At 37.6% G+C, this 13,901-nt stretch overlaps 1 protein-coding gene and 1 non-coding gene across 12 annotated transcripts in view; both read right to left on the reverse strand.

The window, feature by feature from the left end:
- Positions 1 to 13,901, reverse strand: part of SATB1 (SATB homeobox 1) — a 260,292-nt gene that overhangs the window by 102,610 nt on the left and 143,781 nt on the right. For all 11 annotated transcript variants that reach the window (XM_077491391.1, XM_077491392.1, XM_077491388.1 and 8 more), the window contains one exon: positions 9,617 to 10,062. In XM_077491391.1, coding sequence (XP_077347517.1) covers positions 9,617 to 10,062 — 446 coding nt within the window. The remainder of the gene's footprint in view (positions 1 to 9,616; positions 10,063 to 13,901) is intronic.
- LOC143999813 (U5 spliceosomal RNA) lies at positions 5,278 to 5,393 on the reverse strand. The gene has a single exon (XR_013278140.1). It is a non-coding gene; the product is annotated as a U5 spliceosomal RNA (small nuclear RNA).

Raw genomic sequence — 13,901 nt, forward strand, 5'->3', positions numbered from 1 at the left:
GATATAGCTTTACACTACAATTCCAGTAAATTCTAAAAGAAAATCTGGGTGTGATGCAGTTCTAATTTCAGAAGTATTGTTACAAATTTGTAACAATCTCTAATATGTTAGATCCAGATTATAAGCAAAATTCACTTAAAGATGTTGGCATTTATCAATGGCATATAGAAAAGTGTTCCAGAAAAACAGAGACATATTAAAGATATGTTTCATTCTGTAATATCTTTCTACACATTATTTATTTAAAATTAAGTCGTCATATTTCACAATTCTGCACATTTGGCCATTGCCTGCTTACTGTAAATCCTGTGCGTGTGCCACACACTACTCTACAAAGCAGTCACCAATTTTTCTCTAACATGGAATGTAGTACACAACACAAAATTGGATCTATTATCTAATTTTATTAACACTAAGCATTTTTCAAAAAGCTTGTTTTATATCCAACTGCAGCATGTACATATTATAAACATGTGCACTGTACACAGACATAAAACATTGGTCAACATGTCAGAATACTCTTAAAATTATTTCCAAAAATAAAAACGTAAAATCTCAAATGGTTTTGGAAATAAATGCCAGGTTACAGTCCTATCTTACACCATATTCTGTATCTACCCTAAAACTGTTTTGTAGTGCTGGCCATATTGACCTGGCATGAAATTGCTTAGCTGGAATACCTATAGTTGTTATTAATGCATTTAAGAACTCCTGTATGACATTTTTCTGGTAATGAATCCTCTCCTAGGTGGTCTATCTTTGGATGTACTTCAGCCAAGCACTTCAAAGATTGTTATTCTTCTCCAGGCTTCTGTCATTCATTCTAGTTCTTCCTCACCCCCAAACATCTGGTAATTGTGAATAGGCCCCCTCAATCCCGCTTCAAATCTCAATTTTTATTAATGAGTCATCACACATCATTTTCACTTTACCATACCTCACTTATGCTGGCCAAACACTATACGAAAAATTGGCTGAACACATTTTTGAAAAACGAACATTCGGCCACGAGAGCAAACTATAGTGCCATCATGTAATGACAGATAAATCGTTCAGTGGACATAAATGAATACATTTTTTTTTTTTTTTTTACATATAGCTAGTGCAAACAGTTTGGACGGGAAACACATTAACCTTTCAATTTATCATTAATTCATCAGAAAAGTTCCTAACCTGTCCTTCGTTTTTTCGGCTCAAAAATGTCCCAACGATTATCAAATTTGTGCCCATTAGCTGCCAGAAAAATGAATGAACTGTCTAAATGACCGCATTACGGCCAATTTTTCATATAGTGTATGGGCAACATTATCCAGCTAACACATGCTTCAAACTAAACGAGTCCTTCAGGTGTGTGTGTGTGTATATATATATATATATATATATATATATATATATATATATATATATATATATATATCAGGGCAATGTTGAAAAACATTAATGAAATCATTTAACAGCAGTGCATGTTCTTTAATAAAGAGTTCTTTCATGACTATTCCAGTGACTTTTGGTTTCTGTACAATTCCAAAAAAAAAATTCTATTTTTGTTCTTTCCAAAACTAGAATGAATTCATACTTTGTGCTAGAAAATAATCCTTAAATAAAATGCTTTTCAGCAGAATTTTGCCACATTGGTTGTGGGGCTGCTTCATTTAACAAAATGATTGCTAGAAGACTGTGATGCAGTAATTAGAAGCCACATTTGAACTATTAGTGGTATTTAACGTGTATTAGCAGCGTTAATGATTAAAGTAACAGTGTAAAAAGCAAGATAATTCCACATCATGTTATTTACAAGCTTATTACTGATTAATGTGGTAAATTATTGCACAAAGGAGAAACACTTTGGAAAGTTTCTAAAATGTTCACTAGGACAAGTTAACCGTCACAATGATTTCAAACAAAAGGAGACTGTCTCAAAGCTAAGATTTTTATTTAAGTGAAAAAAATAAAACATGAAAATGCAAAAATAAATAAGCCATAATCGAATATCCAAAGCGGAAGACTGTATACTGTAAAATTGATGTCTTGACATGAAAATTTGAAAAAAAATCTACTCTTAAGAACTACATGTGCTTTTACTGACAAAGCAAAAAGCCACCTGAGCTATATGGATGCTATGCATCTTGTAAAGCTGATTGCCCCACAATGATTAAAGCATTGTAAAAACATGTATTTGACCATATTTGCCATGTTCAAGAGGCAGCAACATGAATCCAACCAGACTTTAAGTCAACTTTAAATAGCAACTTTTAAAAAGCTCACTTCCTACATAGAAGAGACCTTATCAAAAATATGCACATATGTGCATATGTACTGTGTATGACCCTTTGGTCATATCAAGAAGCAAAACCAAAAAAGGAAAATATCAGTCAGCTGATGTAAAGTAGCCGAAACAATTCTAAAGGCCAATCTTTTGGTGAGGTTTGTCTAAGATCACAAGGATAACTGGTTAATGAACAAATATACACATATCTTAAGACCACTACCATTAAGTAAATAATTTTTTGGTGATAAAGGGTTAGGCTTTATAATCTTTGTTATGTGTTACTCTTGTGCTACCACTCTGTATAGCAAGCCTGCCGCCTTCACTTAAATAGCTTATCCATGACTATTCATAAATAAATTGTTAGAGAGTAGTGAGGTGCTGACACTTAACTCAATCTAACCAATATGTGACGAGAACTGTGGTAGGTAAACCTAGTTAATCGCTCCTAATATATAACCATCAAAATAAATATAAAGTGACTTCAGTGCATAAACCAATTGAACGTTACTGGGTATAACCTCAAGACTAAAAACAATCACTCTGTGATGTTCCTAGTCATCCAGCAATTGCCACACTCTTCACACTGTGTTAAATCAGCAGAAATAGAAAATGGGTGTATAAACATGCAATATAAATAATGATCCAAAATGTGTAATAAAAGTGATCCTAGTGCATAAATAATAACTTGTATCTCAAGGCTGGACACCTAACACACAAATCCAAACAATAATATGTGCATGTCCATCGATACAAGTCCTTATATAAAAAGTCCTTTTTTGCACAATATCCCTACACCCTCTCTAGCCTTTCATCTCAGATACGAATTAATAAGCATAGCCTATGGTTCCTTGGACAGTGTATTGGTGTGTAGTCACCTCTTGGGTTCCTCTATAGTTGTTTCAGGTGATCTGCTCTCACATATGTTGTGTCCCTGTTTTATCCCAGGGAGTTCACTCTCCAAGGGGTATATATAAAAAGGAAGAAGAGCACACTCACAGTGTAATAAGTTAGAATGAATTTATTAAAACCATAACATCATACAATGCACTCACATTAAAAAGCTCGTTCCACAATCATGTCACTTCCGGTACTCAGGCCCTACACGTTACATCACAGTCATGTGACTTCAACAGGGGATCTTTATAATCTGATCTAAAAATCTAGACTCTGTAACCCTTCAGCACTTTCTTTATACCCATTGGGAAATGTTCCTGTAGCTTCCTGTCTTAAAGGGCACAGGAAGGGAAAGGCAGCAACAACAAAAAAAAACAGAGAAAGGTTCATACCCACTAAGGTGTTTTCTATTGGAGAGCTTCCCCTCACTTCAGTCATGGTGTCACCCCAGGACAGAAGTAATTGGAAATCGAAAAATTTTAGTGGTCATCATAATAAGAACAGAGCAAAATTTTCCAATAGCGTCATCTGTTCCGGTAAAAGATGTGCATAAAATTAAGGTGTGCCAGACCAAGAGATTGCTCTTGATTGCTTGTTTAGAAACTGCTGGCCAGTAATTCCGCTGATCCAGCAATTAGCTTCCTTGCACATATTCACAAAGGAAAGCCCCATTTTGAGTCCATTGAAGGTTGTAATTTTAACTGAAGGCCTGATGAAGGGGGGGTTTCCTTGACCCCAAAATGTGTGGGTTGTTTTTTAGTACAATACTAATAAATAAACTTAGACTTTTTTATCTTTTGATCTGGAGTTCCTTCCTTTTATGCATGTTTTTTCTAGCAACCTGCTGGGGTACCCACTGGAGGGTAGCCTTGTCTGTTGTGAGCAGACTAACCTGAGCCAGTGAGCTCTTCAAATGCTTTCTGCCTTCTCATTACTCTATATAAACTTACATCAAAGTCCCAGCACCTTTTGGATGCTTTTTTCTACATCTGTTCAAGCAATTCCCCCTCACCGTGGGGAAATTCCCTCTCACATTTTTTTGTGTCTCCAAAATGGCATTAACCATTACCTACCTTATTCAAAGTCTTTAGTCACAACATGCCTATAAGAACTTTTATCCCTAAATGCTTTTTTGTTGGGGGCCAGAAAGCATGCTACATACTGGCAAATAGACTGCAATTTCTCTGACTGCAGAGTCATTTCCCACAACCTACCATCTGACTAATCAATGAAATCATGCCATTATTTTTAAAATCTCTCCTTTATGCCACAGCTCTCTAACAACCATAGTTGCAAAATGTCGGACTCCATTCACAGTTTCTTGAATCAAAGCAACCATTCCTACCTTAGCCATGGGCTGGAACTATTTTTTTTCTTATTGGCTGAGGTCAGCCAACAGAAAAAAAAAATAATAATTAAAAAAATATATATAATATAAAAATAACAAAAATTTTATAATTTTACACCATGAGGAATCAAGGAACAAAGGCACCTAAAGTGATTGTGTAAGAAAAACTGATTTTTTTAGCTGTAAAATCCAAAGGATGGCATTACAAATTCACTGATTATTATTAAAGACAAGCAGAGAAAGTCATTATCAGGTTTATATTTTCTCAAAGTGCAAGGCAGTGATCTCCTGTGGGCTCAGCAGTTAAAGCCAGCTATAGACGGTTCAAATCTCAGCCGATTCAGCAGGGAACAGCCAAGATTCAAACCATGTATGGGCAAACAGACTGTACCAAGTTGATTGAGCGATCAACTTGGGTGCAACCAAGATATCAGATTTTTCCACATAAGGTTACTGTCAGTGGCTATAGGCACTAGCAGCAACCATTGTATTCTTCCAGCTGTGAATGCTTCCCACTCCCTCCGCTGGCAGAATACAATAGTAAAGCAGGAGCCATTCCCCCATCAACACTACCTGTGTTGATAGGAGAATTGAGTGATTTTCCTTCCTTCCACCTGTGGTGGAAGGAAAGAAAATCGTATCATCTATGGCCAGCCTAACTTTCAAAGCACCCATTCAAACCACTGAACCAATGTTAACCACTCTTGCAGTCCATCAATTCAATTGTCTTGATGCTTTTTACACGCATCATTGTTTTACCAGCTGTAAGCAATGAAAGAAATTGCATTTTATTTATTTTTTTTAACTCATAGTTGTTCCTCTCTACAGAAATCTTTAGTAAAAGGCAAAAGATTTATTTGATCTGAAGAAAAACCAGAGTATGAAAATGCAAGAAATTGCAGTTTTATTAGACAAAAGTACTCAGAAAAAGTACAGTATTAGGCTTCATGTACACTAGCAGCTTTTGGTGTTTTTTGCCAAAGCTCCTAAACTCAACTCAAAGTACACATAGGCTTTTAGCAGAGTTTAGGAGCTGCTGCGGTTAGGCAAGGTTCAACCTCCCTTAACCTCCCTCTCCTGAACAGGGAAGAATCACATTCAAGATAGGAATGTTTAGACCGCCTGCTGTGGGAAAATCCAAAATGTGGAAAACCCGCAGGGAAAATCACAGCAAAATTGTGGCACGTTTTTTTGCCACAGTTTTGCCGCATTTTGCACTGACAGACAGTAAATCATGGTCAAGTGTACATGAAACATTAAAGTGGAGCTCCACCAAAAAGGCGAAGCACCACTTTGCTTCCCCCGCCCCCCTCCACTGCCACATTTGGCACCTTTCAGGGGGAAGAGGGAATGGATACCTGTCAAAACCAGGTACTCACTCCCACTTCCATGCTTCCCCCTGCTGCCTTGTGGAGGACACATAAGTCCCAAAAGACAACGGAACCATTCAGAAAGCGCAGTGCGACTTGTGCACGCGCAGTAGGAAACAGGCTGTGAATCTGCAGTGAAAATGCCAGGGCCTGCACCAGGAGCCGATAAACGGCTTGGCATGACATGCTGGCATCTGTCTCCCTGGACAGGTAAGTGTCCTTATATGAAAAGTCAGCAGGTACAGTATTTTTAGCTGCTGACTTTTTTTCCCCCACGCTGGAACTCCTCCTTAAGGAGCACAGTCTGTTGGGCAATCTAGACCTATATTTCAATACCATTACAACAGCTGGAAAATAAATAGGAGAGGTAACATATTTCACATGGAAAACAGAGCATGCATGAAATACAGTTTCTATATTACTGACATTTATTGGAGTTCTTTTAAAAATTATGAGTTTTGAAACTCAGACTATCATTAAATGCCAACCACTATCTGATTTGTAATAACTCAAAACTACAATAGGAAACCACATTTTTTCCTCTTCATGCGCTCAAACTGCACAAATAAGAAAAAAATCCATACATGAGATACAATTTCGACTGATCCTTATGGAACTCCACTTATAAATTAAAAGTTTCCAAAATCTGGTGATGATAGATATTGATTAGTAGTCATAGGCCTAAAGGCATGGAATATAAACTATTCCAGATGGCAACCACTACCTGATTTGTAATAATCTGCACTGATCAGCTATTAAATGCCGAAGCAATCATCTCTTCTGACCTTATAGATGGCCACTGCCTAACTGCTTCTACTGTCACCGGTGCATCATATATGGTCTTTTAGATTGCTCCATACTCAAATATTTGTCCATCACTTAATGTTCAAACTGAGCCCCTTACATGGAACTCTTTTAGTGCTACAATAAGCAATCAATCATTTTCTTTTTTCTACAATCAAAGGGCACAAGCAAGAAGCATATTGGCTGGCATGACCAGATCTTCATCCAGATCTCTAAGAGCTCTAGTGAACAAGGGTTGATGTCAAAAGCAGCCCTTTCTAATCAAACATAGCACTACTCAAATGCATGCACTGGAATGCAAAATGCAGCATGTGAAAACGAAAGACTATGTTGACCTGCCTTACTTAAACCAAGTACAGGCATAATCCAGTTTTAAGTACACAATGGAGTTTATTTGCCAAAGCTGGAAAGTGCAAAATCAGGCTAATTTCTGCATAGAAACCAATGATCTTCCAGGTTTTATTACCAAAGCTTAATTGAACAAGCCGAGGTTAGAAGCTCATTGGTTTCTATGCAGAAGTGAGCTTGATTTTGCACTTTCCAACTTTAGTAAATAAACCCCATTGTGTACTTAAAAGTGGGGTATGCCTGTATTTCTCAGTAGGACTTGCTGAGAAACCCTGTGCAAAGCAGGTCAAACACAACCTCTAAACTGTCAATTTCACTACTTAAACAAAGTCAGTGGGAGTTTGTTGACCTGTGCTTGACCTGTGTGTCAAATGTACATCAAACACAGGAAAACACTAAGGCTTGAGTCACACCTATGCATTTTTTGTTCTTTTTGCATATTTGTGCTACAGAACATGTTCCATTAAATGGACTGTAGTGCACATCTACAAAATGCAAAAAGCACTAAAGATGCATAGATGTGAATCAGGCCTAATCCTGTAAACAAGCACTAAGTCATGCTGTGTCTCTTCATGGAGAGGCCAAGTACTTAAAATATGTTTGAAAATGAATTTACAAGCTTTTTTAATGTAAATAGGTCTGTGCTTTAATGGAAGTTCAACCTAAATGTTAAACTATTTCTTTTAAAATAATGCATAATTTTCCATTTAAAAAAAAAAAGAATTATCATTTATATCCCTGAATTAAGTGAGTACATATTTTGGCTGCAGAAAGTTAAAACATATCTCTGAAAACAGTAATGCAAATGGATTTTGCTATGTTATAATTTACACAGAACCATAATCTCATATCCAGAAGTTTAGGTTTTTCATCGCCCATCAATAGTGGATTCAAGTGGCAAGAAGAAACATCAAAATGGCACAAGATAGAGTGCCTGCTATGCAGATGTATGGTTACTACATTCTGCGTGACCACATGACATGCTGACTTTAAAGCAATTTCAGTTTATTGTATGCATTTTTTCCATAAAAGATAAGGAGTTTGGCAGTTTGATAAAGTATATCTAGACCCAAGAAAAGAACATCAATATACTGCAGTACCAGTCCTTAAGTATGGTTGATGCAGTTGCTTTTTCAGATTTTTTACTTTATTTGTACCTGGTGATCCTGCCAGTGCCATCCTTTATGTCCCAACATGACAACCCTCACTAACTAAGATTGTAAACTCTAACGAGCAGGGCCCTGTGATTCCTCTTGTACCTAATTGTAATGCAACTGTACTGTCTGCCTTCATTTTGCTGTGCAAACTGTTGGCGCTATATAAATTCTGTATAAAAATAATAATAATAATAATAACCATACTGTAGCTATGAAGAAGCAGTGTTGTCGCCATAGGACAGGAGGTGTGTTAAGGGTAAAGAACACCTCCCTCTCTCCTCATCTTTATATTTTGGAGAAGAGGTTCTCTTTAGTTTACAGAAGAAAACTTGTTATACCACAGGTGCAAATAACCTAGCAAAATACATTTATAGTTAGTTCTTCTTTTTGCCTTAATACAGGCCAGTTTAATTTTGCAGCTTTCAGATTGTATGAAAGATAAGTGAAAATAAAGAGCTGTCATTTGGATGATTTTTGACATTGGCTCCAGAATTGTATATTTCACTACCTAGGGCTTGCTGTGTTAATGAATGGTATGGAAATTATCCTGATACTAATTGTATAAAGACTTGGCTGCAAAGAACAGAAAAAAAAACACTGGTCCATGGCTTATACAGCCCTGGATCAAAGTAAAAGAGATATGCTCATAATAACCAATTTTCACTTCTCTAATATGCAATGGGGAAAACGAAATTCTGTATGTTTGCTGTAAGGATGCTTTCTTTGCTCCAGATTGCATACATCAGTCATGTATATCCAGTATTGGGTATGCAATTGTTTGTTAAAGACCACACCTCTCTGCCCCAATTTATCCTAAGATGTAAAACAAAAGTTCCCAAACTATGCAAAGGCGTGATATTTCACCACATTAGATTCAAATAAGACACAAAACAAAAGAAACACATACAACCCCACTAATCATACATACAACAAAAACTTCATGTGTAGCCCAAAGTACATAGCAATGTTCTAAAAGAAACACAGAAGGCCCACTCTAGCTTATACAGTGGTGGAATATGAAAAGAGAAATAAATAAAATATTGACTTTATAGCATAGCAAATAATTACAGACAAGCTTTCTGCACATCTACCTTATGAAGGAATGTTCGTGAATAAGAACTTGTCAAGCTATTTTTACATTTAGTAATGAAAACAAAAAATGTGTTGTACATGTTCTAGCAGTAACAGCTGCTTTTGCAATCTACAACCATCAAAATCACTTTTCTAAAAGCGTGCTAAAAACCAACAACGAGATTGTCCAAACACACACAACCACCAAAATGCATCTATTTATGCATGCAGTTTACTGAAGTATTATTTCTCCTCCACTACAGTACCGATTTTCACATGAACAACAACAAAAATTTCTGTAAAAAAAAAAAAGTGCAATAAAATAAACACTGCAAAAAGACAGAGCTTTATTTACCTGAGTTCGGTTGAAAGCCACACGTGCAAATACTGCCTGCGAGATTCCTGCCCGCTTCAGTTCGTCGCGTACCCACTGGTAGACATCGGAAGACACCTCTGTGTTGGGTGAGACTTGTTGCTCCAAAGGCTTGTTCATTGATCGACTGACTGGAGGAGGGTGGTTCAAGTACTGCTGGTTTAAGGACTGCTGGGCTAAAAGTCTGTTCACTGCGTATTGCTGGTTCAGTAACTGAGCCATCACCAGCTGCTGATTGACTAACTGAGGGCTGATGGGAGCAGATACAAGTCCTGGATGCAAGTTAGGAAGTGGTGTCCGGACAGGTGGCTGACTGCTCAGAGAGTGCTGTACTGGGGAAGAAGGCTTTTCGGGGGTACCGGGCACAGGCTGCTGACCAAAGTTCACATGATTTGTATTTTGTTGCGATAACTCATCTTCCATGTCAACTACAAAGGCCAAAATAGAAATATTAGTAAAAGTCTAGACTATCAGCAAATCAGAGTACCGTAGTAACGTACAGAAGCCTGCCTAGTATTTAAGATACAGGGATGCAGTGTAAAATGGCTTTCAAGGCTAAATAGTTACTTGCACCCTGCTTCTTTACTACCGTGCAGTATCAGTATTTTACTCAAGTTACCTTAATCAGCTCTGTACTCCATTGTATCCAGAATCAATGGCCCACCTCACAAAATCATTGGATAAGCATTTTCTACAGCATAACTTATAGCTTCCTATGCCTGCTTCCTGCATCACCAATGACATCATAACTTAAGTTTAGTTCACACCTATGCTGGTGCAGTGGTTAATTGGGCTTGAAACCGCCACAAGCCTGCAATGGGGCTGTCTGGAAATTCTTCCCCTGCTTCTAAAATGGTGCTCTCAGATCACCAGATTACAGAAGGAATTGGGGAAGATTGTACTACAGGAATGAGCAGAATAAAAATTGAGGTACCAGGGAAATATTTGCTTCCTATTTGCATTTCCAGGCTTAATATTCTGTTTAGATCCAAATGTACCTTTAAGGTCTGTAATTATAGGCAGGTGGTCTATTGGCAGATATTTTTTACAAATTCTTTTAGTTTACTCTGCATTTCTTGCATACTGAACAAACACACTGTTTACTTCAGTATATTTGTTCATGACAAACCTATATAGAGAAGGTACCGTAAGTAGTTTTAGGTTTGCTGGAAATTGTATACGTATGAGAAAAAAAAAGAAAACACTGAAATTAAAGGACACCTTTCATACGAGAAATATGAAGGTGGCAATTCCTTCTGGAAATGCTTGCTGCCTGGCTGAATCTGGCTTTGATACTTTGAGTCACTTACCCAAAACAAGTAATGAAGCTAAGGCTCCGCATACTGGACGAGTGACTCAGGAAGTGCTCAGGCCAAAAGGTGAGCATGACATCCAGCTTTCTAGCATTTTCAGAAAATGTCCACAAGTGCTGCCTATGTTTTCTTCTCATGGCACATTTACTTCACAAAAGCACAAGAGTGGCAAGCCCTTGGACAGGTACTCAGTATATTGGGCCCTTATCTGTTGGGAATGATTAGGTCCAGCAGATTACCTGGGGCATCCTCTCTTTATGGGAAAAGTGTTGGGATGGTACTGATCAAATGATGATCTACTGTAGTGCTATGACAAAGTGCATTTTACATATAAACATGCAGTTTTACACTATAAACCACAGCTTTATATCCCTAACAGGGACAAGACGGATACTTTTTTTTCCTCAAAATTTTAACACGAATAATGAATACAATCACCTGCAGTGTTTTTATTGTACACAAGAGGAGATTTATTAAAGCTGGTACACTTAGAATATGGTGCAGCTGTGTATGGTAGCCGATCAGCTTCTAATTTCAGCTTGTTCAATTAGCCTTTGGCAATACAACCTGAAAGCTGATTGGTTTCTAGCCAGAGTTGCACCAGATTTTGCGCTCTCCAGCTTTAGTAAAGAATCCCCACAGTTTGCAATAGGAAATGCCTTATCTGTGAAATATGGGCCTGCCATGAGGAAGAATACTGACAAATGTGATGTGAAAAAATAGGGTTACTGGATTCTAATAGAACAAATACCTAAGTCAAGGTAGTGACATATAACCATAGACATCATACATTCTGCTATATTAAATTGGCAAAGAATGAAATCATACTGCCATCTGACACATTGAGATAAATATTTTTTTTAAATGCCCTTGGGGTCAATGAATTAATACAGTGCTGACCTTGTATTTGAAAAGTTCAGATAAGTGATGTGCCGGTTTCAAAATAGATTTTGGCATTGAGCAGCACATCTGATTAATTCTGCTATAGTTATGAAGGCAAAGTTCATTCATATTAATTAAAAACAAATACTCTCTCTATATACACACACACACAAAAGCATACAAGTATATAACTGGTTATATGTATTCTACACAAGAGTTATGTATTGGTTTGTATTGGTGGCACACACAAAATGCGTAAGCACAAAACTTAGAGAAGTCTTATAATGTGAATGCAGGTGAGCATGCCATACGATAGCTAATCTGAAATAAATCACTGCATGATCAGTGTCCAGGCCAATTGGCTAGATCTATTGTATCTGCTATACATATAAATGATGAAACCAAAAATATCCAATTATTTGGTACCTGAGCATCAGAAATATACAGGCAGCAATAAAAAAAACATATACCAAACTCTATAGCAGCTGATTGTGCTTAAAAAAGCCTTGATAAAGTGGCATTCCACCCAAAAGTGGAATCTCCGCTTATCTGTCTCCTCCGGTGCCACATTTGGCATTTTTCGGGGGGGGGGGGGGGGGGAGTGGGTACCTGTTTTTGACAGGTACCTGTCCCCACTTTTGTTGGACTGCGCTGCAGCAAGGTACATCAGAAGATCAGCCCACCTCCTCCTTCCCTGATGCTGGGCTATCCAGAAAGTGCAGCATGCTTCACGCATGCGCAGTAGGGAATCAACTGTGAAGCAGCAAGGCTTTACTGCCAGTTTCCCTTACAGGCTATGGCAGGGGCAGCACCCGAGAGGAGAAGCCCACATTACTGGATTACAGGACAAGTAAGTGTCCTAATATTAAAAGTCAGCAGCTACAGTATGTATAGCTACTGACTTTTAATTTTGCCGTGGGGGGGGGGGGGGGGGTTGCTGGAGCACTGCTTTAAAAACAAAAGGTACTCATAATCCCTCATGAAAAATCAACATCACAGATATATATGCAGAAGTACACACGGGAGCTCAAAGGTTGATCAGGGAGATCAAAGAATACTCGTTCCCCCCTCCCCCAGAAAGGTGCTAAATGTGGCACCGGAGGGGGGGGGGGGGGGGGGGGAGAAGCAAATAAGTGGAAGTTTCTCTTTTGAGTGGAACTCCAATTTAAGTAATGTACAATAAATTTAACAAGTACAACAAACTGCATGTGAACATTTTGTGCTATAATTTGAATTTCTAAATTCTGCAACTATACTTAAATATCAATATATTTTAATATACTGCATGGAAGGTAGGCAAAGTGACTCAAACTGAGGCAACTAAGTGCTTCCTGTAGTAACCATGTGTGATGTTGCCTGATAATCAACACAAATTATGAATGACTGTTTTGGGCAATTTGGCCAAGGGAAGTTGCGTTTTCCAATGGAATTTCACCAGAGCTTTGTGAACTTTGCTAAGAATACCCAATTAAGTACAAAGAAAATAAAAGTTATAGTAACTTCCACATGATTGGATGATGGAAGTCAGCAGAGTTTGACTAAGCTCTGGGAATAACCCCCTTGCAAAGTTAACAGCCTATTTGCCTTTATTAAATCAACCCCAATGTTTCGTTAGCAGTACTGCTCACCACCAGGCAGTACACATTCCAATTCATTTAAACAAATGTGTAATAAAAATACATTTCTTTGAAGCAATTTTGGTATTGTGTAGTCATGTTACTACCGTATTTATCCATACATACCTGTGGCAGCAGGAGTCCTAAAAACCACATGTGGGGTTGATTCAGAGTAGAGGCTGATCACTTAGCAAAATGAATGTTCTCCAAGTGAATGATAGTAAATAAGATGAGCCCAGTTTCACTTTAAATATCCAATAATGTGTGTGGGAAATTAGAAAAACAGTTTTTTTTGCTAATATGCAATTAGTTGAATGAAGTGAATTTTGCAAAGCAAACAGTCTCTGTTCCTTTAATAAATCAACCCCAAAATATGTATTTATTATTTCCTGAATATATGTATGTACAGTATGTATGTGTGTATATGTATAGTTTATATCAGTTTTATACAAACCT

Source organism: Lithobates pipiens, unplaced genomic scaffold (genome assembly GCF_037356315.1).
Source record: "Lithobates pipiens isolate NorthernLeopardFrog02 unplaced genomic scaffold, aLitPip1_a1.2 Scaffold_19, whole genome shotgun sequence".
NCBI classification, from domain to species: Eukaryota; Metazoa; Chordata; class Amphibia; order Anura; family Ranidae; genus Lithobates; species Lithobates pipiens.